This window comes from Malaclemys terrapin, chromosome 8 (genome assembly GCF_027887155.1).
Source record: "Malaclemys terrapin pileata isolate rMalTer1 chromosome 8, rMalTer1.hap1, whole genome shotgun sequence".
NCBI classification, from domain to species: Eukaryota; Metazoa; Chordata; order Testudines; family Emydidae; genus Malaclemys; species Malaclemys terrapin.
Genome location: NC_071512.1, coordinates 50686694 through 50714170, shown reverse-complemented (window position 1 = coordinate 50714170; position 27477 = coordinate 50686694). Strand labels below are relative to the sequence as shown.

Sequence of the window (27477 nt, the reverse complement as noted above, 5' to 3'; positions counted from 1 at the left end):
TTGGCGTAAGCGTGCGGGCGGCGAACGTGCCCAGAGGACGAGGTGTCCCTCCAGTGGTTTGGGCCCCGTGGGTCAGAAGGACTGGGGGAGGGTCACGCGTGGAAAGCTGCCGCGCGGGGGAGAGGGAGCCAGCGAGAGCAGAGCTGAGCGGGAAAGCTCAAACAGGCAGGGCGCGAGCCGTGCCACGGGGCGTCCCGGGGGCCGGCCTGAGCCGGCAGCAGCCCCAGGTACCGCGGGGAGGGCGGGCAGGGCAAGGGGCGGAGCGCTGGGAGGCCGCTGGCAGCAAACACCCAGAGCCGTCAGCTCACCACTTCCTCTGGCTGCTGCGAAACTTCTCAGGCGGCGGCGCGGGGCAGGGGCAGGCGCCTCGGGGTCGGGGAGCTGCAGGTAAGCTGCTGGCGGCCGTGCCGGGGCGTGTGGACGCAGCCGCGGGGCGCTCCCCGGTCCGAGCGCGGGGTGCTCCCGGGAAGCGACTCCCCGTTGGAGCGCTTGGTCACTGCGCACACAGACCGTGGGCTGGCGGAGCGAGCAGCCTGCTTAGCCCTGCTGCTCTGGGACTCCTTTTATCCAAGGCACGCTCCCAGGGCTGGGCGCACATCACCGGGAGCTAGCTAAAGTATTGTCCTCCTTTAGCTAAAGGGAAACTGAGGCATGGCAGCGTCAGGGGTTTCCCTGAGGTCCCCAGCGCCGGAACGCGGCATGCAGCCTGAGCGCCCCGCCTCGGGTCAGTAAACAACACTGAACCTATGCAGCAGCCAGCTGTCAGCACTGTGGTCCAGCCCATAGGGCACTGGATTGGGAGGCAGGAGACCTTGGACACATTACTTCTCCGCTATGTGCCTCAGTTTCCCCACCCCATTTGCTGGTCTGGTCTATTCCACTATAAAAATCCTTGGGCCAGGGACTGTGTAATGGGACCCAGAGCTCCATCGGGGCCTCTGGCTGCTACTGGATTCCAAGTTAATAATAATAAGCTGCTCCTGCTCTTGATTCTTCACTGTTATTTAGCTGTGAGCTTGGAAACAGCCATGCACCGCAGATTCAAAAAGCAGGAGCTGCCACTCCTCAGCACTGTACTGGGAGGGTTGGGGGTAGGTTAGCTTCATTGTTAAAATGGCACATGCTGAACCTTTTAGCACAGTTGTCCTTGTTTATAATGAACAGCTCCGGGGTTCCTGACTTGGTATTGCCCTGGGGCTGTCTCTACTATGAGCAGTTCAGACGTCCGGGGACGCACCCTCTCCCCTCTGTGAGCTGGGCAAAAGGTATCCTCCTCATTCCAACAGGAGTGACCCTGTGTCCCCCATATCTGCCTGGGCTCTTCTCCCATTCCAGCTGCTGGAGCCCAGAGAGGTGTGGAAACTGACATGAGCTGTGAAGTAGAGTTTCTTTCTGAATAAAATTCCTTGAGTTTTAAAAGGCAAGGGGCATCTCTCCCAGTCCTCAGATGCCTTTACTGGGAGCTGAGCCTGGTGTAACGGGAATCTTTGACCCACAGTTGTTACAAACGTTCTTCTGCATTGTCTGTGCCAGTCAGAGGACCTATCTGGCCTAGTTTACCTAAAGGACACCAGCCTGCTATCATTCAGGGATCCTAGTTCAAGACTCAACTCATACTCCACTTCTCTGAACTTATATCTTGACTTTAGTAAGGCTTTTGATACTGTCTTACATGACCTTCTCCTAAAACAAACTAGGGGAATGCAACCTAGATGGAGCTACTATAAGCTGGGTGCATAACTGATTGGAAAACAGAGAGTAGCGATCAGAGGTTCGCAGTCAAGCTGGAAGGGCATATCGCGTGGGGTCCCGCAGGGATCAGTTCTTAGTCCAGTTCTGTTCAATATCTTCATCAGTCATTTAGATAGTGGCATAGAGAGTACACTTATAAAGTTTACGGAAGATACCAAGCTGGGAGGGGTTGCAAGTGCATTGGAGAATAGGATTAAAATTCAAAATGATCTGGACAAACTGGAAAAATGGTCTAAAGTAAATAGGATGAACTTCAATAAGGACAAATGCAAAGTACTCCACCTAGGAAGGAACAATCTGTTGCACATATCCAAAATGGGAAATGACTGCCTGGGAAGGAGTACTGTGGAAAGGGATTCGGGGGGTCATGGTGGATCACAAGCAAAATATGAGTCAACAGTGTAACACTGTTGCAAAAAAAGCAAACGTTCTGGGATGTATCAGACGAGTGTTGTAAGCCAGGGGTTCTCAACCAGCCCAGGAGGTACATTAACTCATCTAAATATTTGCCTAATTTTACAATAGGCTACATAAAAAGCACTGCCAAAGTCAGTACAAACTAAAATTTCATACAATGACTTGTTTGATCTATATACTATACACTGAAACATAAGTACAATATTTATATTCCAAATTATTTATTTTATAATTATATTGGAAAAATGAGAAAGTCAGCAATTATTCAGTAATAGTGTGCTGTGACACTTTTCTATTTTTAGGTCTGATTTTGTAAGCAAGTAGTTTAAGTGAAGTGAAACTTGGGTAGGCAAGACAAGTCAGACTCCTGAAAGGGGTACAGTAGTCTGGAAAGATTGAGAGCCACTGTTGTAAGCAAGATACAAGTAGTAATTCTTCCACTTTACTCCGTGCTGATTAGGCCTCAACTGGAGTACTGTGTCCAGTTCTGGGCACCACATTTCAGGAAAGATGTGGACAAATTGGAGAAAGTCCAGAGAAGGGGCAACAAAAGTGATTTAAAGGTCTAGAAAACATGACCTGTGAAGGAAGACTGGAAAAATTGGGTTTGTTTAGTCTGGAGAGGAGAGGAGAAGAGAAGGCGGGGGGGGAAGAGACATGATAACAGTTTTTAAGTACCTAAAAGGTTGTTTACAAGGAGGTGGGAGGTAAATTGTCCTAGCCTCAGAGGTTAAGGAGAACAAGAGGCAATTGGTTTAAATTTCAGCAAGGGAGGTTTAGGTTGGACATTAGGAAAAACTTCCTGTCAGGGTGGTTAAGCACTGGAATAAATTGCCAAGGGAGGTTGTGGAATCTCAGTCACTGGAGATTTTTTAAGAGCAGGTTAGACGAACACCTTTTAGAGATGGTCCAGATAATACTTAGTCCTGCCATGAGTGCAGGGGACTGAACTAGATGACCTCTCAAGGTCCCTTCCAGTCCTACGATTCTATGCTTCCTGGAATGATAGGGGCTGGTCACACTGTGAAGGCAAAGTGTGTAAGCCCCGCCCAAGTGGGAAGGGGATGGGGATGTTTGGCTTCCATTCTGTCCCCCTGCACAACAAAAATTTCATTCCCAGTTTGCAGCACTGGTGTTCAGGGCAGAGTTTTGTGACAGTGCTGGACGTGTCCGAGCCCAGGGTGCACTGGTGCTTGCATTTATGGCTAGCTGCAGAACAGATACAAAACATTGTATTGACAAGGCCTCTGGGGCTGATCCGGGAGTAGCTTGGTGCATGGGAGAGGTGCAGCCCTCTCTAAGCCAGGGTATTCATCAAGCAGAGGCAGGGCACCTCAGGCTCCCAAAAGGAGGCTGGAGAGAGACTCGAGAGGTGGGAATAGCAGGAGCAGGGCTGCCCAGCCTTCAGCCAATCTGAGTAGCTAAACACACTTCAGCGCTTTAGAGTTTTGTTGATGAAAATCTGCCTTTTCCCCCAGGGTACTGGAACATGGGTCAGAACAAGAGCTTTGCTGAGCATGAGGGTTTCAGTTCACAGGGAGTCACAAGATCTAGCGATGGGGCTGAGCCATAAATTTTAGCTCCAATGTTGGGGGGGGGGGGGAGGTAGTGGGCGGGTGCAGATCCCAAGACTGCTGGTTCCAGCCAATCTCTAGTTAGAACTTTTATTGTCAGTTTAACACAGACAATTCTCAGTAAGGAGTGATGCCCCACAGCTCCAAGCAATATTCAGCTAAAGCCTCCAAGATTCACAGGGCTACCACCTCAAACCTTCAAGCAACCCAGGCTGCCTGGAGAGTCCTCCCAAAGGGCTTGCGAGCTTTGGTAAAACTTACAGCAAACCCAGCCCAAGTTTCAGATCAGTCAGAAAGAAAAATGTAAGCAAAGGAGTCATGCCAGGTTGATTATACGGGTTTTACATAGATCTAGCCAGAGCTCACGAGAGCCATCAATTAAATATAGCTTGTGTAAATACATGGAACCTATTCAAGTCACCAGAAAAGCTCTAACAGACTATAGGAAGGGATCATCCCTGTACAGAGATCAGCTGGTATCAAATAGGATCATCAATGCTTATTAGGGCCCCACTCCCACAATAAGCTCCATGCAGGTGAATCTCTGCTGGACTGGAGCCTCCAGGCCATGAACAGTAGATACTAGATACACTAGGGGATGGTATTTTATAGCATATTGTGAAGGATAGACCATTTACTAAATCTCATTTTAGAAGCTGTTTTGGACAAAGTTCATTAATAACATTACAAGCATACAAAGTCAGATTGAAACAGTATCATTTTGTTTGAATTATTATAAAAAGGGTCAAATTGATTGTTGTTCTTTAATTTTATTGCACTATCAGTATCTACATACACAGATTATATGTCTGAGCCTGTGCATGCTTCTATGGTTAAATTTTCAAAATAGTTTCACTTTTAACCTTGTGTTTTTAAACATTCATAACTTCCAAATCATTCACCTTTGGGGAGAAAATTATCTATGCTTGGCTTCTGTCTGATTTTTTCAGGGAGGCAGGGGAGGGAAGCTTGATCAAAATCCCTTGAGCTGTTTGTGAGCTCTGGAAGAGCGAAGGGAACATACTATTCACCATTTCAAAAACACCCTAACCAGGCTTTCTTAGGTAATGTTACAAGAAAACCCGCTGAATGTGAAACTTGCACTGACCATGAGCAATGAAACATTTCCATAAGTCTGCAGGTATGCACTGAAAAATAGCCCCAGTACATAGGTGTGGCAAGTTAAGTCCATGTTGGTCCAATCAAAGAACTTGCAAGTGTAACGTCGACAGACTCCAGTTGTTGGCGGGCAGGATCGAACTAGGGACCTCTGGAGTTTAGTGCATGAGCCTCTACAGCATGAGCTAAAAACCAACAGGCTACAGAGCAGACTTATTTTCTCTCTCTCTCTTAAGTGGTCTTGGTGCTTAGGGTTACCATACATCCAGTTTTTCCCAGACATGTCCAGCTTTTTGGTAATCAAACCCCCATCCGGGGGGAATTGCCAAAAAGCCGAACATGTCCAGGAAAAGTACCGCCGGCCAGGCATTTCCCCTCCCGCGGCTGCTGTGCTCCCTACCTTGACTCTTCTGCTCTGTTTAAAGCCGAGCTGCCCGAGTGCTACCGGCTTCAGGCAGCCCCCATGCTTCCGGACCCTGAGTCGCTGGCCGGGCATTTCCCCTCCTGGGCTCCGGCTGCTGTGCTCCCTACCTTGACTCTTCTGCTCTGTTTAAAGCCGAGCTGCCTGAGCACTACCGGCTTCGGGCAGCCCCCTTGCCTCCGGACCCTGAGCCGCCGGTCGGGCACTTCCCCTCCTGGGCTCCGGGGGCGCAGAGTCCAGAGGCATGGGGGCTGCCCGAATCCGGTAGTGCTCAGGCAGCTCGGCGCTTACAGAGCCCAGAAGTTCAGGGAGCACAGCAGCCGCCGGAGCCCGTGAGGGGAAGTGCCTGGCCGGGGGCGCAGGGTCCGGAGGCCTGGGGGCTGCCCGAAACCTGAGCGTTACCAGCTTCACGGTTTGCCGGGTAGCCCTTTTCACGTGGCTGGGAGGGAGGAGGGGGAATGTGGGGTGCTCAGAGGAGGGGGTGGAGTTGGGGCGGGGCCAGGGCCCCGTGGAGTATCTCTTTTTTTATTTTTTAAATATGGTAACCCTATCGGTGCTACTAGGTGGGACAGAACACACCCAGAAGGTGTGGGTGTTACACAAGTTGTTCTGGTAAAGTCAGCAGAGCCATGTACCTTGTTTAGTAATTTAGACCTGTGCAAAGGAGAAGGAGCGAACACCACCAGATAAGAATGCTAGCACTTTGCACCAGTGTAATGGTGTAGGGCAGGGCAATAGAGGTTAACCCCTAAGTTAGGCCTTGTCTACTTTAAGAAAACATGCGTCAGTGCAAGTGCATTGATCTGGACTGGTCTATATAGAGACTTTGTGTGCGGCAAGCCAGGATGTAAATCTACAGTGCTCTAGCCCACTACATACTAACTGGCCAAATGAAATCTGCTACCATGCCCCAAAAGTTCTGTAGTGCACTTTGACCTTTTAGTACACAGTAGTAGGGTCCACCCAGTCAATGCACAACAAGCAAGTCCGCTGTAGATTTACACCCCGGCTTGCCATGCACTAAGTCTCTGAGTTGAAAAGCCCTTACGCTGGTGCAAACTCCAAATGCAGGCAGGTTGTTCTGTCACAAAGTGGGACATGTAGTGTAGCTTTTTGATAAATTACCCAATTAAAGTACATAATAAGTCCCACTTTGGGGCAGTGCAGCCCCCCACATCTCCATTATGGGTTTGCAGTGGTGTTAACTACATCCATGCAGTTACACCAGGGCAAAAATTCTCTTAAATGTAGACAGGATCTTATATGTACATATTTAATAGACTCAGAGATTCCAAGGCCAGAAGAGACCATTGTGAATATCTAGACTGGCCTCTTGTATAGCACAGGCCAGAGAACTCCCCTCCCCCCCCCGCCCCCCAATTATTTCTAGAGCAGAGCTTTTAGAAAAACAGCCCATCTGGATTTAAAAATTGTCAGTGATGGAGAAGAATCCATGATGACGCTTGGTGAATTGTTCCAGGGCAGGGAATTGCTCAAGCCATTACCCTCCAGATTTCAAGTTTTCTATTTTCTTCCCATTCCCCTCCCTTAAAAACAGCCACCCGCCTCTAGGAAATTAAATATACAAAGTGTCAGCACTGCGAGAACAAGCACTCAAAAGTCACCATATTCCACAAGTTAAAGCCCTAGTTCTGCAAAGGAATCCAGACGAGCCTTCAAGGAGTCCTGGTGAAATGAGACATGAGAGCATGTCTGCATGGATCAATTTGTAGGATTGGGGCTTGAGGTTGCTGCAATCCTATTAACTTGGCCACATTACACAGATGTAGTGCTTTCCAGTCCTTTCCCTCTTGTTCAGTGTAAATCTTAAATTTCTTTTTTAAAATATACGGTTACTACAAAATATACAGGATGTGGGCAACTCATGTTGCTGGAACAACTTTTATAATTTTAAATTTTTTCACACTTTTAGTGCTTGACCTCGCAACCTTTACATAGTATCAATCCTAATTATTTGGGTTTTGTAGGTCCAAGTTGTCAAATGAAGATCTCTAAAATTAGATGCTTAAATCTACATTGAGGTACCTAAATAAGTGACTGCCCCCCCCCCCAAGGTGCTGAGCACCTGCAGCTCCTATTAAAGTTTGTCAGCAATGGGTGTCCAGAACCTTTGAAAATCAAGTCACATCCTTTATTTAGGAACCTAATTTAGACAACTAAGATTGACAATTTATATATGAGAGACAAAAACACAAACATATCCTATTGATACATCAAGTAGGTGCCTAAAGCTCTAGTTGCAGCAAATTCTTTAAGGCCAAGTTACAACAAACTTTTCTCTGACTCATTCCTACTCTATGCCTAGTGCTGTGAAAGGGTCATTATAATGCACTCGTTTCTCTCTTCCATAACTGCTTTACAAGTGAACTAAGTGGCTCTCCTGAAATCAGGGCTCTGATTGCATTTGCACAGTATCTGCTTGTACCATCCTCAGCTCTAATCAGTTCTGACACCCTCCCAAAAAAACCTCTGACTAGCCAAATGAATCAGTCCATAGCTCCCCCTCCTATTCCAGCCCTGAGCTCTCAAGACACAGCTCCTCAATCCCTACCCCCTGATCCTCCAGACATGGGCCTGGAGCATCAGAGGAAAGTCGGGTTTCAGAGTAACAGCTGTGTTAGTCTGTATCCGCAAAAAGATGAGGAGTACTTCTGGCACCTTAGAAACTAATAAATTTGAGCATAAGCTTTCATGGGCTAAAGCTCACTTCATCAGATGCATAGAATGGAACATATAGTGAGGAGATCCATATACATACAGAGAACATGAAAAGGTGGGAGTTGCCCAACCAACTCTAAGAGGCTAATTAATTAAGATGAACTGTTGTCAGCAGGAGAGAAAAAACTTTTGTAGTGATAATCAAGATAGCCCATTTAAGACAGTTTGACAAGAGCTATGAGGATACTTAACATGGGGAAAATAGATTCATTGTGTGTAATGGCTCAGCCATTCCCAGTCTGTATTTAAGCCTAAGTTGATAGTATCTAGTTTGCATATCAATTCAAGTTCAGCCGTTTCTTGTTAGAGTCTGTTTTTGAAGCTTTTCTGTTGCAAAATTGCCACCTTTAAATCTGTTACTGAATGGCCAGAGAGGTTGAAGTGTTCTCCTACTAGTTTTTGAATGTTATGATTCCTGATGTCAGATTTGTGTCCATTTATTCTTTTGCGTAGAGACTGTCCAGTTTGGCCAATGTACATGGCAGAGGGGCATTGCTGGCACATGATGGCATATATCATAGGGTTACCATCTGTCCGTATTTCCCCGGACATGTCCGGCTTTTGCGTCTCTAAATAGCCGTCCGGGAGGAATTGGTAACAAGGTTAAAATGTCCGGGGAGGTTTTCTCCCTCGCCTCCCTCCCTCCCTTCCATGCAGAGTGTAGCTGCTGATTGGGCGGCTAGGCCGATTGACCCACTCCCATTGGCCTCCAACAGCCAGAGCCCTCCCCTGCTCCCCCCTCCCTCTCTCTGTAGTCCTGTGTAACACACAAACCAACCCACGTGGAGCCAGAATGGTAAGAGGAGTGGGGGGGGGCAGTCAGGGAGCGGGGGAGTGTTGGATGGGTCCCCAGCCTCCACCTGCCATCCCCCCTCTGCGCATCCCCCCCTCCGTGTGTCCCCCCTCCCTGTCTGCCTCTCCCTTGTCTGCGTGTACTGCCAGAGCCAGCAGCAACTGCTGTCTGCTGCCCCCGGGTCCTAGTGCCCCCATCCACTAATGGGAAGACAGGCTGCCCTTACCCTGCCCTTCCACCCTAGCCCTGAGCCTCTCCAACACCCCAAACCCCCCAGCCCCAGCCCTCATCCCCACACACCCTAATCCTCTGCTCCATCCCTGAGCCCCCTCCTGCATCATGAACCCCTCATCCCCAGACCGATAGCCCTCACCCCTGCATCCCCTCCTATCCCCAAACTCCCTCCCAATCCCCCTCCCGCTTCCCACACACCCCCTCCTGCCCTCAAACTTCCTCCCAAAGCCTGCACCCCCTCCCTTTGCACCGCCTCTCACCCCCAAACTCCATCCCAGAGCCTGCACCCCTCACCCCCTCCTGCACACCCACCCCCTGCCCCAGCCCGGAGCCTGCACCCAGCACCCAAACTCTATCCCAGAACCTGCACCCCTCCTGCACCCTAATCCCCAGCCCAGGACCTGCACCCCAGACCTCCTCCCCCCACCCAACCCCCTTCCTTAGGCAGGTGGGGTGGGGGGTTCTGGGCACCACCAAAATTTCTACAACCCTGCCACCCATGCGAGTGGATAAGGGTCAGGGCAGTCAGGGGACAGGTAGGGTCCTGGGGGGGGCAGTTAGGGTAGGGGGTTCTCAGCAGGGGGCAGTCAGGGGACAAGAAGCAGGGGGGGTTGGGGTTCTGAGGGAAGCAGTCAGGGGGTGGGAAGTGGGAGGGAGTGGATGGGGCGGGGCTAGGGCGGGGCTTCCCCCCCCCCAGTGTCCTCTTTTCTGTTTGTGGAAATATGGTAACCCTAATATATCACATTGATAGATGTGCAGGTGAATGGGCCCCTGATGGTGCTGATGTGATTAGGTCCTATGATGGTGTCACTTGAATAGATATGTGGACAGAGTTGGCATCGGGCTTTGTTGCAAGGATAGGTTCCTGGGTTAGTGTTTTTGTTCTGTGGTGTGTGGTTGCTGGTGAGTATTTGCTTCAGGTTGGGGGGCTGTCTGTAAGCGAGGACAGGTCTGTCTCCCAACTAAAACCTCTCCAGCGCATCATCAAAGATCTACAACCTATCCTGAAACATGATCCCTCACTCTCACAGATCTTGGGAGACAATGCCAATTTTTTTTTTTCAAATGAGCCCCCCAATTATTGCACTAACAATCTTCATCTACAGAGCAAAAGGCAACAGAGGCCCTAAATAATCATTTAAAGTCAGTTGGGCGTCAGGCTTAATGGAGAGTCAGATTGGGACCCTGACAACAAGGCCTTATGGGTGTGTAAAGCCCCCCTACTTCCCTGGGCCAACTACCTGTTTTCCTAGTAGCTGTGTGGGGAGAGAACTTCTGCAGGCTCCACCTCCCACAATGCATCACCAGCACAACTGAGCCAGTATGGAGGGGGGAAGTAATTTATACCTCACCAGATCCAGGGCTGATGCATGTTACTTCCCCTTTGAGTAAGGGGCGAACCACAGTCTGGCTTGCGGTTTGCTCCTCAGGCAGCACAGTTGTACACTGCCCCTTACTCAGGGCTTGTGGCAAGAAATAAGGGTCCACTTGGGCTAGACACTTTACACACACATTAAGAGTCACATTCAATTTATTCAGCTATGTTTTAAAGGGAAAAGACAGCCATGGCGACATTTTAAACAGTTCTGCTTTTCTGTAACCAAGTAATCACAATTTGAAAAAGAAAATTCCAACCCCCTTAAAACTTTCAAGGCAGTAAATATGAAGTGTCTCAATGCAGAAATTAAAATATACATCCTGTTTTGTCTAAAATTACTTTTCTTGTGGAGTAGAGTCTGACTTCCCATTTATGGGTAAATGGCAATACAGCTTCACACACAGAATATCCAGACAAAAACATGATATTCTGTTTGTTTGTTTTGCAGATTGATTATCTTTGTGGAACTGAAAAAAAAATAGTAAAGTCAATAGGGAAATACAATCAGTTCTAAAAATGTCCTTATTTACAGGAGGCTCGGGGGGGGGTGGCTGGGAGGAGGGATGAGTGTTGGGGTTCTAATATTTTAAACGAGAGGCTCTCACATTTACCCCCATGATGCCCCTGTGCAGGAGGGTGGGAATCTAGGCACTCCAGTGAGACACTGTTGTCTGATAGGGCACTGGTCTAAAACTCAGGAGACAAGGGTTCTATTCCCATCTCACCCACTGGTGTGCTGGGTGACCTTGGACAAGTCGTGTCACTTTTCCTTGCCTCAGTTTGCCTATCTGTAAAATGGGGATGTTGATACAATTCTTTTGTGAAGCACTTTGAGATCCACTGATGAAAAGTGCTATATACAAGCTAGGTATGTCATTCATTCATTTTCCTATTTAAATAACAATAATCAAGGAGAGAGTCACCAAACTTGACTGAAGCAACATTTTGCTGCAAGTGTTCATTCCGTATAGTAGCTTATTAATGTTATCTGTTGTTTCCATTACAGTAACCCTAGAGGTCTCAACTGAGATCACAGCCCCATTGTGTTGTGCCCTGTACATTCACAATACTGAGGGAGTCTCGTCCTCTAGATTTTGGCCTGCTGAATTAAATCCAGGTCCAGCCATTTAGGCCTTCACCCTGAAGCAATGGTTCTCGGGTGCACTCCTACAGTTAGGCCTGTAAAGGGTGCACCAGAATCCACAGATGTACCTTGGGTCTATGCCAGACAGGTACGTAAATCCAGATCTGTTTTTTCCATCACCAGGGGCTACTCCCACAGTCCATCCCCAGTAGCACAGAAATCTAGGGTGGGATCTTCACCCAGTTCCAAGTGAGCGAACAGACAGAAGCCAGCTTCGTTTGTAACTGCCAGAGGGAAATTCCAGGCTAGATATTTTTGCCCTCCCTTCCTCAGCACCCCATATATGGTAGTTTTCCTCTGTAGTCTCCTTCTTACCTCGGGCGAGGTGTGGGCTGTGATGAAGTGTGCTGTGTACACACGTGTGCCGGTATGTATGGCATATGCGCACACCATGCCCTACATGTGTGGGGAGGCATGCAGTATGAAGGTTTTGGCCAGATTGGTCCCCTCTATAGAGCTTAGTAACTGGGGTTGTCCTGTTGTGATCCAGCTGGCTTTTGCCAGTAACCCATAGGCGTTGAAAGGCAAGTGGGGACATTGCATGCCCTGCGGGCAGTAGCGTAGCTAGGGGGGGTGCACATTTTCCAAAAGCGGCACCTTAGTTAGGGATTACCATGGCGCCAGCAGGCGAGGCCCACGCTCCGCTCTGAAGCTTGACCTGCCAGGCCGGCGCTGGGCTCCTGCAGGCAAGCGGGGGGGCGGCAAGACCGGAGGAGCCCTGGGAGGGGCAGCGCAGTGTGGCCGGAGGAGCCAGCCAAGGGGTGGGGGGTGGAGGAGCCAGCCAAGGGGGGGGCTTTTTAATGTTTGCTCCCTCTGCTCTTAGAACCTGGCTACGCCACTGCCTGCAGGGACACATGGACGGATACCAGCATCTAGCTTCTCTCAGTTAGCTTTGCCAGCCATTCCAGTTGCGACACTGTCTTGGTGCTGGAGGGAAACCCTCCCCCAAGCTCTTTGGGGCTGAGGCAGCTCCACTTTAACACCATCCTGCATTGCCAGGTGGTGACACTTCCCTCCCGATGGGAGGGTCCCACAGTAAGAGGCAAGCAAACATCAGGCATGACAAGTTTGTCCCAAAGGCTGTCCTCGGTGGGATCGTGTCACAATAAAAGCTCCTTCTGGCTGGAATGCAGGAAGGAGGAGGAGTGGTGGCTACGATGGTGTAATTCGTCTGACTGTTGCTAAGGCGGCTCTAGTCACTGCACTTGGCAACCCTCCGGGCTGGAAACCGGGGGAGTAGTTGGACACCAGCCTGGTTTGCCTTCTTTTTTTCAAATCCTGCTGTACCCACTGCATACTGTTTAACCCCTAGTTGATGTGCTGTGATGCTGTCCACACGATATACACCACTGCTTGCAGCATAAAGGATCCAGCCCCACTGTGACAAGGGGCTAAGATCATTGTCTGTGGACAAATGAAGGCCATTTGTTAGCTAGTCAGTCCACCCAGCCACAGGTGCCCACAGACACTCGGTCTGCTTGGCTAGGGTACATGGGGTCACCTGTTGATTTGGAAATGCTGCTCCTGAACGCTTCCAAAAGTGACATCGCTAAGTCAGACAATCACATTGTGCAAGGCAGTGATGCACTTGCTCCTGGAGGCAATAATAGCTTTCCATGTGCCAAGGCATGGCACCAGGTCAGGTGGCCTCATGCTCTATAGAGCCTAAAGAGAGAGAGTTTTCAGTGTAGCCCATCTTAAAACATTAATGAATTAAACCTCATGATCCCCTGGTGGGGTACAGAAGTAGCACTATCCCCCATGTTACAGGTGGGGAAACTGAGGCACAGAGCAAGTAAGTGACTTGCCTAAGATCACAGAGCACTCAGTGGCAGAGGTGGGGACAGAACCCAGATCTCCTGGCTGCCAGGCCTGTGTCACCAGATCCTTCTCCCCAAAAATCTCTTCCCCCCCCCCCTAGTTTTTTGGCATTTCTGCTTCTGACTCCAGCCACATCAAGGCATTGCAGAGTCACATGCAAATAAAGCCATGTGGTTCAAACATGAATGTGCTTAGCAAAGTTATGATGTGTTCACCACATGCAGATCAGGTTTGGGTTGGCATCACATAATGCACCTGCTCTCAGGGACCACTCAAAATGCAAGCAAGTAGGGTCAGGAGAGTGCAAATTCCTTTCCACCCATGTTGTTTTGTGCCACGGCACGGGTTCTCCTGCTGCTGCTGCCTGTGAAATACATAGGCAGAGGGCACCACCTCAGAGAGCCAACTCTGCACCAGAACAGTGACATGGGGCTTGGGGCCAGGATTCAGTGTCAATGATATTCAGCCAGGGCCAAAGCATCACAGAGCATTTGTGTTTGTATGTGCATGCAGTTAAAGGGGGTAGCTTGCCTAGGTTGACATGGGTCATGAGGAGGCCAGAATCAAGGGACACTACCCAGAAGAATTAATGCCCATCACAGACGCTAGCCTGCTACGGATATAAATTATAACCAACTGCTCCAGGTGGATGCTTCCTTTCCTCTTTAGAGCCTCAGAAGTTACACTGTTTGAGGGGGACAGATTGTCAGAAGAGCAGTCTGGTTGTCCACTGGGTGCTGAGTAGAGCTGGCTGCAATTTTTCATTCAGAATTTTTTTGACACACACACAAAGTTATTTTTAATGAAAAAAAATAGTGTTTTGTCAAAGCAGAAATGTTTGCCAGAACTGTCCATTTCTGATTAAATAGGGGTAAGATGTTGTTAATACTAAAACTGTTTCAGTTTTTTGGCAACCAAACTCCAAAAATATTTCTGTTTTCAGCAACCAGAACCTGAAGATGTCAGACAAAATTTTCATTTAAAAAAAAAAAAAAAATTGGCTCCACATTTTCAAGTCTTCAAAAAGTTTGGGGTTTTGGCATGTTTCTGTTTTGGCTGCTGAAAACTGATTTTTTTTTAAAAAAACCAACCGCCCCCCAAAAATGTAGAAAATTTAGATTAAAAGAATAAAGTTTGTTTTCATCATAAGCTGTTGTTTTCATTGTTCAAAAAAGTCAAAACCATTTCCCATGCAGCTGTAATGCTGCAGTGTTTAGAAAATGCAGCTGTAAGTGTCCCAATGGGCGCAGCTAAGTGCTGAGCACTTTGGAAAAATCTGTCCCTTGTTTTGGTGTTTAAATAAGACCTGAGCTCTTTTGAAAAATCTAGCTTCCTCAGTGGGTGCTGAGCCCTTGAGAATTTCTCTTGGCTTTCTGTGACTCAGCACAAGAGACATGGCCAGGGATGCATCATGGGTCTGGATTCCAGACAGTGTTTAATTTCCTGGGGCAGAATTTCTAATGGCAGACGTCTTCATTCTCTTTCAGGCCACGCAGCGCACCGTGCCTGCTGCGGTAGTGCAAAATGGCAGGTCTGACTTGGTGGAGAGTAGGGTGTCACTGCAGGCGGAGGGTAGCAAGGGACTGGCCAGTGCACACATGGCCCAAGCTGCAGTGAACAGCCCTATTTTAGGCAGACAAAGGTGCTCTGTGACAGATTAACACCTTCCACAAGGGTGTCACTTCCTCCCTGTGGCCAGGCAGATCAGTGAAAGACTATGAATGGAGAATATACATGTTGAGTTACTGTTTAGAAAAAGAGAGACCAGGTTTTGCTGTTCATGAAAACAGAGGATGTGACTGCAAATCCAGAGCCCTAGGCAAGTAGCAGCATCCATCCACTAACCAGATGTACTGGCCCACTGGCCAGATGTACTAGCCAGCACCACAGACACGAGCAAGAGGGTAAAACCTTGGGTATCTTTGCTTGTGAGAGAGACAAAGGGTAAGACAGCAATAAATGGCACCCACAACAGGACAACAGCAATACAAACATGGGTCCTTTAATAAACTAGAGTCCCTGGTGATCCCCAAAACAAACACACCACAGCAGACATCTTCCATAGTTTAGTAGTAGTAGAACACAAGTGGAGTCCAGATAACCAGATTCTGTCTCTGCCACACAGTGTGTGTGAGCCAGGTCTGATTGTCAGAGGAGGAGAGCAAGTACAACCCCCACTGAAACCTCTGAAGTTAAGTGTGGGTATGTTTAAGGCGTCCATGGTTGAAAGATATGGACCTTCCCCTCTCTGCCTCAGTTTCCTCTCTCTGTAAAACAGACTGCTGAGCTGGAATTGATATGCAAACTAGACACAATCAACTCCGGTTTGAATAAGGACTGGGAATGGCTGAGCCCTTACAAACACTGAATCTATCTCCCCTTGTAAGTATTCTCACACTTCTTATCAAACTGTCTGTACTGGGCTAGCTTGATTATCACTTCAAAAGTTTTTTTTCCTCTTAATTAATTGGCCTCTCAGAGTTGGTAAGACAACTCCCACCTGTTTATGCTCTCTGTATGTGTGTATATATATATCTCCTCAATATATGTTCCATTCTATATGCATCCGAAGAAGTGGGCTGTAGTCCATGAAAGCTTATGCTCTAATAAATTTGTTAGTCTCTAAGGTGCCACAAGTACTCCTGTTCTTCTTTTTGCGGATACAGACTAACACGGCTGCTACTCTGAAATCTGTAAAACAGGTATTCCAATACTCACCCTGTCTCCCAGAGAGGCTGTGGGACTTGAGTTGTTAATGCAGGCCAAGCCCTTTAATAAATAACAATACTTAGCTCATATAGCAGCTCTTCAGCCAGAGATCTCAAAGCACTTTGTAATCCTTGAGTGGAAAACACTAGGTAAGCATGAGATTCGATTTATTAGCCCGTAAGTCACCTGCCGGTTCTCCTATCTGACCACAATCCCAGCATCATCCGTAACCTGGTCACCTCTGTGGGGAATCAAAGCCTCCTGAGGCAGTACTCTTTCAGACAGCTCAAACCCATAAGGCAGGGGTTCTCAAACTTTTTTTGCTGGGACCCTCTTTACAAAAAATATTTCAAGCTGTGACGACCCTCCCCCATACCATGCTACCCTTACTTCTGCACTGCTGCTGGAGCTGGGTGCCTTGCCACCAGATGCTGCCTTGCGCTCCCCGCTTCCACAATAGTCTTGTGATCCCCTTTTGGGTCAGGACCCCCAGTTTGAGAAACACTGCCATAAGGGAATTACCTTATGCAGCCCCTCAAAGGGCCTTGTTAGGTCTCTGGGCAGGCCGAGTGTGAACCCAAGAGGCGGAGCCAGCCCTCTGACCTTGCCCCAGGAAAAGGTAAGCTTTCCTGAGGGAATCTTCAGGTCAGCAGCACCTCACCCTCTCCCCCAGGGAAGGAAACCTTACACTAGGCCACAAAAATGCTGCTCTTTCTCCTCCACAACCCCACCCACTTCTTGCAACAATTGCTAGATGAGTCACGGCGGCTGCATCCTCTGTCACTCTGCCCTGGGTCAAAGAGACACACTCACCCCACCGCATTTTCTGCCACTCTTTGTTAAGTGACTTGAGCCCTGGGTGAAAGGTTCCTCTCTGATATTCCTGGAGACTGAGGTCCTCTGTTAATGTAGCCGCAAGGGCATGCTTCTCCCACCTACCTACCTCCAGACACACTCCAATGCCCACTGAGGTCCATAGAAAGACTCCCACTGATTTCAGTGGGCGTTAGATCAGGCCACGTGCACCTCAGGCCATGACCTGCTGGGATCACTTTGAATTGGGAAAAGAATTGAGTCTACAGCTCATCTCCTGACCTCTCTGCTGAGCCTGCCCACCACAGCCAGTTATAGGAGCTGTGACCCAGATACCTAACCACCGTGGCTGGGTAGATGCAGGGCTGGTGCAACCCATTAGGCGACCTAGGCGGTTGCCTAGGGCACTACATTTTGGGGGGTGGCGACCACGGCGGTATTTCAGTGGCGGGACCTTCCGCCGCCTCTGTGGGGGGCGGCATTTCGGGGCAGGACCTTCCGCCGCCTAGGGCATCAGAAAAGCTGGCGGCGCTCCTGGGTAGATGTTACTACCCTCCCTCAGACAGTCAAAGAGGCATCGGTCAGTAACAATGTTGAGTCACCACCAATCTAGACCTGAACCAGTGACCTGGTGATTAAAGGCTTTGTACCCCATCCAAGCCCACCAGGAGCCCAGCTGCTGTCTGTCAGCTCTAGTCTGAGCAGCCTTCCATAGAGCTGGCTACTTGCCAAGTTAGACCAAGTAAGACAGCACTAAACTAGCAGTGGGACAAGGGGTAATAAAAAATAAAATAAACCCCACAATTACCTAGGCACATTGGGGGATGGGACCATATTTACCCCACCACACACACACACACACACACAAATGTACCCCTGATTGAGAACCACTGGTCTATGTCCCCGTGGGGGTACGCAGAGGTCTTCCAAGGGATACATCAGCTCATTTAGATATTTGCCTAGTTTTACAACAAGCTACATAAAAAGCCATAGTGAAGTCAGTACACAGTTAAATTTCATATGACTTGTTTATACTGCTCTATATACTATACACTGAAATGTAAATACAATAGTTATATTCCATTTGATATATTTTATAATTATATGGTAAAAAATGAGAAAGTAAGTAACTTTTCAGTAATAGTGTGCTGTGACACTTTTCTATTTTTATATCTGATTTTGTCAGCAAATAGTTTTTAAATGAGGTGTAACTTGGGGGAACACAAGACAAATCAGACTCCAGGAAGGGATACAGTAGTCTGGAAAGGTTGAGAGCCACTGAAATAGATGATTTTTTGGTTTGGTGGCTGTGGCGGACCGTGTACCCAAGGCCCCTCTGTGGCAGGGGTAGGACGGGGGCCGGCGCCTCACCACTCAAGTCTGAACACCCGCCTCTCTGCGGGCAGTCAGTGACGGCCTGTTGGCCTTTCTCCCTACTATCACCCCATCTGGCATGGTAGCGCAACCTAGCGGTCGGAGTCTATATAAACCCCCTTATGGGCGGGGTAGCACAGCCTAGCGGCCAGAGTCTATATAAACCGCCTTACAAGCAGGGTAGCGCGGTCTAGCGGCCAGAGTCCATATAAGATCCCTCACGGTTCGGGGTTGAGGGGGTAGGGAGACTCGGGCCCACCTTCTCCTCCGAGCCCCGACCCAGGGCCCTGATAGTGGCAAGCTCTCCTTGCCCCTCACGCAGCGGGGATCCATCTGCAACATGCCGAGTGTCAATGCAGCGCTAGTGCTGTTTGTCTCTAGAGTTCCCCTGGGTTACTTCCTACCGTGTATACCAGTTCATCTGTGGCTGGGGGTCCTCCAGTCTGTTCCTCCCCTGGGACGTCCTCCATCGGGGTCTTAGGTAGTGCCTCAGGTTGACTGACTCCCGGATCCTGGCTCGCAGGCCCTCCCTCTGCAGGAGCTAGCGGCGGGCGGGCGGGCGGGCGTCCTTCTCCTCCAGCAGTCAGCCCAGACTGAGCTGATCTGCAGGCTTTTATATCTGTTCTCCAGTTGGAGCATGCCCAGCAGAGCTTCCGGGGTGTGGCTTCCTCTGCTAGGAAGGAAGGGTTAACCCCTGCTGTACCAGTGCGGGGCCACTCCGCCCCGTCAAAGTGGCCAAACCAGAAAATCCACACACAAAAATTCGGTTAGTTTTGAACCGAAATTGAATTTTTTTGGTTTCTCTCACTGAAACGAAAAACCAACATTTTGTTCGGATCAAATGAAATTATTCAAATGTTGATTCGAACTTACATTTTCAGAACAAAATGTTGAAACGCTTCATTAAAAAAAAGTTGAAACTAAGTGTTTTAACATTTCCCCCCCAAAAAAATTTCAGGTGTTTTTTCAGCCAAAGCTATTTGCTTAATTCAGCTAAAATTTGTTAAGCATTTCAGTTCCCCAGAAAATGCATTTTTCAGTGAATAATAAATCCACCCCAAAAAAATTAGTCCAGCTTAACTGCTGGGACCTCGGGGACTAATCAGGGTGAAGACACAACCCCTGTGGAATCACTTGAAAGCAGGTCTTGTGGGTTCATTGACAACTTGGCCATTGCCCATATGAAACATGAGGGTAATGACTAACGGTAAGAGTTGGACCAGGAGAGGCAGGAGCAATGTAGCACGCTGACAAGGGGGAAAAGTGGTCTGGACCGCTGCCAAGAATGCAGTGCTCTGCTGGTTACGTGCACAGCTAGGGGAATGCCATTGTTACGTCAACCTTTGTTGAAACGTGTGGGAGGCGAACCATTATCCACTGTACAAGAAACCTCGACTGCGAGAAACACTCGGTTAAAAAATAAAACCGAGGGCTGCAGGGAGTGGGTGGCTCAGAGGATGAGCAGTGGGCTACCGAGCCTTTAACTTCAGAGTCACAAGTTGAAATCTAGCGCTGGTCTGCACAGGCTGAGCAATGTTACTATCTAAATGCTGTAGGTGGGTGTACACTGCAATCCGAGCGGTGACTGCAGCTCAGGGAGGCAAACCCATGCTAGGTTTACCCGCGCTAGAATGGCTAAAAAAATAGCAGTATAGATGCTGTGCAAGCCCGCTGGAACCCTGGGTGTATACTTACATTGCTAGCCTGTGCCACCACTTCTATGCTGTTGTTTTTAGCCACCTTTCTACCCAACCTGCAATCATACCTTGGACTGCAGCACAGACGTACCCTGTGTGGTAGTCTGTACGCTGGAGGGGTCAGCCCACTTTCTGGTTCTCATTACGGAAGCTACCACCACAGTCTCAGCCCAGAGGTGAACTGCCAAGTGCACTGTGTAGGCTGCACTCAAAGTTCACCAGAAGCGGCTGTTGTGCCTAACCAGGGTTGAGGCATTGTGGAAAGACTAGAGACTCCCAGCTAAAGCCTCACCAACTTCTACCCCAAGTGCAAGGCACACTTCCTCAACCTGCCTTCTCCAGCCTCAACGCAGAGCTGCATGTACTTAAAATAAATCTACCCAAACAAACACAGTTCTCTCCTGGGGAAAGGAGGAGAAAGAGAATGACCCACACAACAAACATGAGTCATGTCACAGAATGCATGACTGGAAGGTGCTCAGACACTACCGTGTCGAGGGCAGCATAGGAACCTGAATAGAATAGAACTGGCACCCTGCACTAAATTTCCTTTGCAAGAGATCATTGTAAAAGCAAGTGAAGAATCAGTTTGAAAGCGTCCCTCCCCATCTGCATTGTCTACCATCACTCCACCATTTCAGTTTGTTTTTCCAGCCACGGACACATGCTACCCCTTTTCTTAAGGGGCAGTGACCATACAGACGTACAGCCCAGTAGTCAAGGTAGGAATGAGCAAGCCTCAAAAGGTCTCAAGAGTCAGTCCAGATAAAGCACTCACACATTTGGATAACTATCTTATCCTCTCTAGGAGGGAAACCTCATGAGACCAGCCTCTCTCATGTGTGTCACTGCTTCTGGTCTCCAGGGGAACCCAGAAGCACAGAGCTCTGTGACAAGGAAAACTGGGGTGAAAAATGTTGTTCAAAGTAGTTTGAACGTATTAGATATTCTTATTAATTCTTCTTAGAGCTGAGTTCATAACAAAAACCCAGACCCAAACACTCCCCAAACTCTGGAAATTCCCATATACAAACATAGTGTCTCTAGTGCTTATTGTATTCAAAGCAATAAGTCCTCCTGCGGCTCAGACCCTATGCTGCCATGCCAGAGGCAGGAGTTTGATGCCTGACTCTGGTCCCATTTGCCCTGGCCCAGAAGGGGTATGGGAATATGGTGCAAAAAGCACTTTCAGTCTATAGGAGGAGGGGATCCATGGGCTTACTCTGCCAAAGTCCTGTCATTCAGCAGAAGCGGTGAAAACAGCCTAGGCAGTGTAAGCCAGCCCCCTCAGAACTCAAGCCCTTCGGGGAACTCGGTAATTTTAGGAAGACAGCTACAGTGTTGGGTTTACACTGTTCCTGCAGCCAGTGGGGAATTCTTTGGGAACCTGGACCACGGCAGGTTTGCTGGAGGCTCTTCAGCATTGCTGGGCAGAAGGTCTGCGTGATTCAGCCCACAGACCAAGCATCCCAAACCATTGCCCTTTTGGGAGCTGCAAACTCATCTCTGAAGCTGGCTGAGCGCTCACCGGGCTGGCAGGCCCCATGGGGAGCGTTCAAGCTTTGTTGATCAAACGTGGATTTCAGGGCAGCCTCCTGATTTCCTGTTGTTTCCTCTGTCTTCACAGGCACTGACCAGAGCTGCTGCTGGGTTCCATTTGCCTTCCCTCAGGGCTGAACGCCCAGCAAGGGGACTGCACCAGCCACAGGTGGGGAGAACAGGTGTCCAGCCAGCCAACTGCCATGGAGCGGGTCAGCTCCTTCTTCGACTCACTCTGGAAGCTCATTCACGCCAAGCACCAGGAGGGCATCTTCAACACTGTCTGCCTGGCCGTGCTGTTGGGGCTGCCCTTCCTCGTCCTCCTCGTCGTCCTCGTCATCTGCTGTCACTGCTGCTTCTGTAGACGGCAGGGCAAAGGCAGCAGCAATGGCAGCAGCAGCAACGGGCAGGTCCCAGCAGAGAGGAACAAAAAAAGGAAGAAGAAGGGTGAAGAGGACCTGTGGATCTCGGCTCAGCCCAAGCTATTCCTGCTGGACAAGACACCGTCACTGCCCGTCTAGTCGGAGGGACGGAGCAAAGACCTTCCTCCCAGTGAGACCTTCTGGCCATGTGCCGCAAGGAGCTGCTGTGATGGCTCCGTCTCCTTTGATAATGACTTTAAAACCAGGACTTTCAGGACAAGCCAAACAACTAGTGAGAGCACGGAGATATCACTAGAGGGCACGCAGTCCAGCATGTCTTTACGTGCACAGCCAGCATTGCACTAGGCAAGTCCTCCAGGCCAAACACATCCATGTGCACAAGGACATGCGTGCACTCACACGTACAAGCATTCATGCAGCTATGTGCACAACATACTTGCACTCCCATGCAAACACGCCTAATGTCACGTGCACATGGACATACGTGTACATGGCACATGGACGGGCACATTGACATACATGTACACAAGAACATACACACATGCACTTGAAAACTAACCCACCCTGGCACTCCTTTGCGCACACATGGGTGCATGCTCCTGGGCAGATATAAGCACAAGGTTACAGCACAATGAAAAGGGTTTTCCTTCACACCCTGGCAAGCTATTGCTTCACAGCTCCTGAAGACACAGGTATCCAGCCCACTGCCAGAGCTTCCCATGGGGCTTCCTAATCCAGCCCTGCCTTACAGACCAAAAGACGCTCCCCCAAGGCAGCAAAGCAGGCGCCCCTACTGCTGGCAGCCATCCCCAGAACAGAGGATGGCAAGAACAGATCAAACATGGCACAGTAAGGGACTGAAATCTTTGCACTGGCACTACAAAACCCGTCTAAGACTGGCCTCAGTGCAGCCTGGTCCTTTGGCAGATCATTCTGCTGCAGGGAAGGTTGGTTCATTTCTATACTGCAGCAAGAGAGGAGACTCCAGCTGATGCTACACAGAAGCTTGGTTCCAGCATTTGAGTTATTTATTTAATGACTACTAGAAAGGGTTCATTCGTGGACCAAAGGCCCACGTATACTATTCGGGCCTCGGAACATTGACTCCATGCAATAACTTAGGCCATGCGCCCCCCAGACACACACGCAGCCAGAGCCACACTCTCCCAGACACACAGACATGCCCATGTAGCACGCCCAGACAGTGGTACGCACAAATGGGCACACACTGGTGTGGAGTAGCTCCTGCCATCCAGCTGTGCCGCTGGTCCAGGGAGCATTGCAAGGGCAGATGGCTCTGGAATGGAATACAACACAAAGACATAGCAGGGGGCCTGAATCCAGATACACTTCATACCTCCCGCCCACCAAAGCTTCCCTCCCTCCCCGCCCAACCCTAAGAGAGATTGTCCTAGACAGAACCCCCACACACACATTTCACAGATGTGTGTTCCTCACACTCCTGAGACCTTACTCTTCTTCTCAAGCAAGGCAGCTCATCCCATCCCCACAGGTAGCCAGTCAGTGGGCCACAACTATCTGTGCCCCCTGCTCCATCTCTGACCCCACCCACGCCCTCTTTGACTTCAGAGTCTGTTTCCCAGTGGTCCTGCCTGACTCCTCCCCATCCATGCACTATTGTAGTTATCATCAAGGCTTATTTAAGTCTCATTTACATGGTTTGCAAATAAACAGAGTGGGTGGACACCTCGTCTCATCTGCTCTTTCCAACAAGCCAGTCAAAAGACAAATATTTTTGCTGTAAAGGCTCTGCTGGGAACATTCTGCTTTAGATTGTTTTTAGCCTCCAGAGCAGACTTCCCAGACAGTTCAGGGAAACACACAAACCCATCCAGACCAGCCCTGGCACACCCTCCAGCATGGCAGACTCCGGTGTGGTGACCTCATCTGCAGCAGAGTGTCTCACCCACCCTCCACTAGAAGATCTCTCTGCCTCTAGGATACCCCTCTGCTAGGGTATGCAGGCAGCAGGAAGAGCTGGCCTGGGGCTTACAGAATCAGCCACTTCTGCTGTGCCCTCAAAGTGCAGCCCAGTTTGTCCAACTTTGTGACATCACTTCATGGGGTTTGGCCCTCACTCAGCTATGTTGTTTGGAGCCTCAACCCCAGACTCCTCCTCACCCAAACCCTTCATTCACTTCATCTGCATTAAAAAAAACAGGGACCCCCAATTTCAAGGCTGAGAGGATAAGAGTCAGATTTAAGCTTAAACAGCCTTAAGGGAAGCCTGATCCTAGATACCAACTCTCCCTGAACCAACTCCCCCACTGCCCCAACTTCTGCTCTGGGATATTTGATTATTTCTCTCTCCATTTACAAAATGATGTAATTTTATAATCTCTCTCACACACACACACACGCGCGCGCACACACACACAGAGATTAGGGCAAAGCTAGAGGAAAACATAACTGGAGCTACGAGTGCTTAACTGGCTGTCAGAGAGGAAAATATAGCTAGTTGTGACATGGCTATCTTAGGGCTACAACTGTTTTGCTCTGCCATAGTTAAAAGACCCAGAAAGGTATGCTGGAAAAATGTTTCCTGTGAGAGCGCTCAACCCTGTCAGGACCAGAAAGTCAAAGGAAAGGGCCATGTCTGCATATCAGCACTCTACCACAGGCCCAAACCATTAAATCCAAACACGCCCAAACTTTGGGGAAGTTCAAAACCCTACCCAAACTTTATAGCCCTGAGCCATCTCTTTAATGGACTGAACCCACCAGCCCAGAACTCAAGCTCCAAGATGACTTGGCCCCATCTCTACCCACCACATACAGTCAAAAGAGCAAAGCTCAGGAAGCTGCTTGTATGAGAGCCATCTTCTTGGCCAATACCAGGGATCGAACCAGCACTTCCAGAACTGAAACCAAGAGCATCTGTAGCGTGAGCTGCTGAAGACCCCTGTCCTCTATGGGTCTGTGTGACACATGCTAACCAGCAGGTTCCATCTGCACAGCCAATGACAAGGCAGTGTCTGATGCATGTTCAGTACAGCCTGATAAGGCCCACCTGGGCTCAGGTTCCTACAGCTAGCTCTGCTCTGACACTGTGGAAAACAGCCTCTGCCTTGCAAGCAATTCTTCATGTGCATGGATCTGGATTTCAGTGTCAGCCTCTTCTGCACAGTTCATGCTCAAGAAAAATTTTAAAATAAAACTTTTTTTTTCCCCCAAACTCCTGAGAGTGGTTTTGTCTCCAGATCTCAGCCATTTCTTTGTTTGGGAAAATCTTTTTACACCATCTCACTGGCCTTGGATGAGACCTTTGTTGACATCAGTTGAGAGGAATGCTAACGGGAACCTCTTTTCAGCCAGTCACAAATAAATTATTCTTAAAAGGGCAGTTTCCAATTCGTAATGTTTAATGTGTCTCCTTGCTAATGAGTGCAGGCAAACCTCTCTTGGCAGGAAAAAATGTGGGAGGAGGAAGAGTTATGCTTCTGCTCTGTATGAGTTGGGATGCATGCAATATTTTCCTTCGTGGGGTTCAGTCGATCTTAGTTCCAGTCTGGTTTAGGTCACAAGTGAGGAAAGCTTAATGGCGCTCATCCAGTCCCTCATAGCTGTTTGTATTGTACATATCACAAACACACCGATTGAAAAGCTGGGTTGAAGTGGAGAGGCCAAAAGAGCTCAGTGTGTTGGCTGTATATGAGGTGCTAAGCATTTTTCAAAATCTGACCTTATTTACATGCAATTTATTTAGGGGTCATGAGAGGAGGTTTTTGAAAAATATAAACAGTATACACATATAAATTAAACAGCAATAGGTCACCAGGGCCAGATGGCATTCACCCACGAGTTCTGGCAATTCCAGGCCAGTCAGCCTAACTTCAGTACCAGGCAAATTAGTTGAAACTACAATAAAGAACAAAATTATCAGACACACAGATGAACACAATTTGTTGGAGAAGAGTCAACACAGCTTTCATAAAGGGAAATCATGCCTGACCAATCTATTAGAATTTTTTGAGGGGATCAACAAGCCTGTGGATAAGGGCAATCTAGCGGATATAGTGTGCTTGAACTTTCAGAAAGCCTTTAACAAGGTCCCTCCTTACCCTTTGCTTACTCTTAAGCAAAGTAAGCAATCATGGGATGAGAGGGAAGGTCCTCTCATGGGTCAGTAACAGGTTAAAAGACAGGAAACAAAGGGGACAAATAAATGGTTAGTGGAGAGAGATAAATAGCAGGGTCCCCCAAGGATCTGTACTGGGATCAGTACTGTTCAACATTCATAAATGATCTGGGAAAGGGGGCAAACAGTGAGGTGACAAAATTTGCAGATGATACAAAGCTACTCCAGATAATTACGTGCAAAGCGACCAAGAAGAGTTACAAAGGGAACTCACTAAACTGGGTGAGTGAGCAACAAAATTGCAAATGAAATTCAAACATTGATAAATGCAATGTAATGCACATTGGAAAACATAATCCCAACTATACATACAAAGTGATAGAGGCTGAGTTATCTATTACCACTCAGGAAAGAGATTTTGGAGTTATTGTGGATAGTTCTCTGAAAACATCTGCTCAATGTGCAGCAGCAGACAAAAAAAGCTAACAACGTTAGGAACCGTCAGGAAAGGAATTGATAATAAAACAGAAAATATCATAATGCTACTACATAAATCCGTGGTACACCCACACCTTGGAATACTGCATAGAGTTCTTGTGGCCTCATCTCAAAATTGATATATTAGAATTGGCAAAGGTGCAGAGAAAGGCAACATATGGAACAGCTTCTATATGCGGAGGGATTAAAAAGACACGGGCTGTTCAGCTTAGAAAAGAAACAGCTAAGGGGCGGATGTGATAGATGTCTATAAAATCATGAATGGTGTGGAGAAAGTGAATAAGGAAGTGTTATTTACCCCTTCACCTAACACAAGAAGCAGGGGTCACCCAATAAATTAATAGGCAGCAGGTTTAAAACAAACCTTCACACAATGCACAGTCATCTTGTAGAACTCTTTTCCATGGGATGTTGTGAAGACCAAAAAGTATGTCTGGGTTCAAAAGAGAACTAGATAAGTTCATAGCGGATAGGTCCGTCAATGGCTATCAGCCAAGATGGTCAGGGATGCAACCCCATGCTCTGGGTGTCCCTAAACCTCCAACTTGCAGAAGCTGGGACTGGACAACAGGGGATGGATCCCTCAATAATTGCACTGTTCTGTTAATTCCCCCTGAAGTATCTGGCCCCTTCCACAGTCGGAAGACAGGATGCTGGGCAAGATGGACCCAGTATGGCCATTCCCATGTTCTCATGCATTAATGGGTGCTGCACTTCTGAAAAATCTGTCCTGGTTGTGGGTGCTGAGCATGTCTGAAAATAAGCCCCTGAACTCTTTTGAAAAATCTAGTCCTTAACAAAGACCAAGAACTGGTTGGGCCAAGCTTGGGGTGTATTGGGAGAGCTATGTGCCTCTCAGGACTGGAATGGCAGAGGGTGCTTCACATCAGGAGTGAGGAGCATAGGCAGAGCTGGGTGGGAGTATGGAACTGAATGGCTGGGAGTGGCCATGAGTCAGGACCTAGGCAAAGCC

At 48.6% G+C, this 27477-nt stretch overlaps 1 protein-coding gene across 5 annotated transcripts; it reads left to right on the top strand.

Moving 5' to 3' along the window:
- The first annotated feature begins 300 nt into the window (after positions 1–300).
- Positions 301–25282, top strand: KIAA0040 (KIAA0040 ortholog). Of its 5 annotated transcripts, XM_054038210.1 has the most exons (4): positions 302–387; positions 11434–11659; positions 15671–15774; positions 21613–25282. In XM_054038210.1, the coding sequence occupies exon 4, from the start codon at positions 21728–21730 to the stop codon at positions 22043–22045; it is 318 nt and encodes a 105-aa protein (XP_053894185.1). In that variant the 5' UTR covers positions 302–387; positions 11434–11659; positions 15671–15774; positions 21613–21727; the 3' UTR covers positions 22046–25282. The 5 variants fall into 5 exon arrangements, with proteins under 5 accessions (XP_053894183.1, XP_053894185.1, XP_053894188.1 ...); XM_054038213.1 differs by lacking the exon at positions 15671–15774; XM_054038212.1 differs by lacking the exon at positions 11434–11659 and having other exon boundaries at positions 309–387.
- Positions 25283–27477: the final 2195 nt, after the last annotated feature.

What these genes read in the sequence shown, in the direction of transcription:
- KIAA0040 (XM_054038208.1), top strand. Translation starts at nt 21,728, where the DNA reads ATGGAGCGGGTCAGCTCCTTCTTCGACTCACTCTGGAAGCTCATTCAC.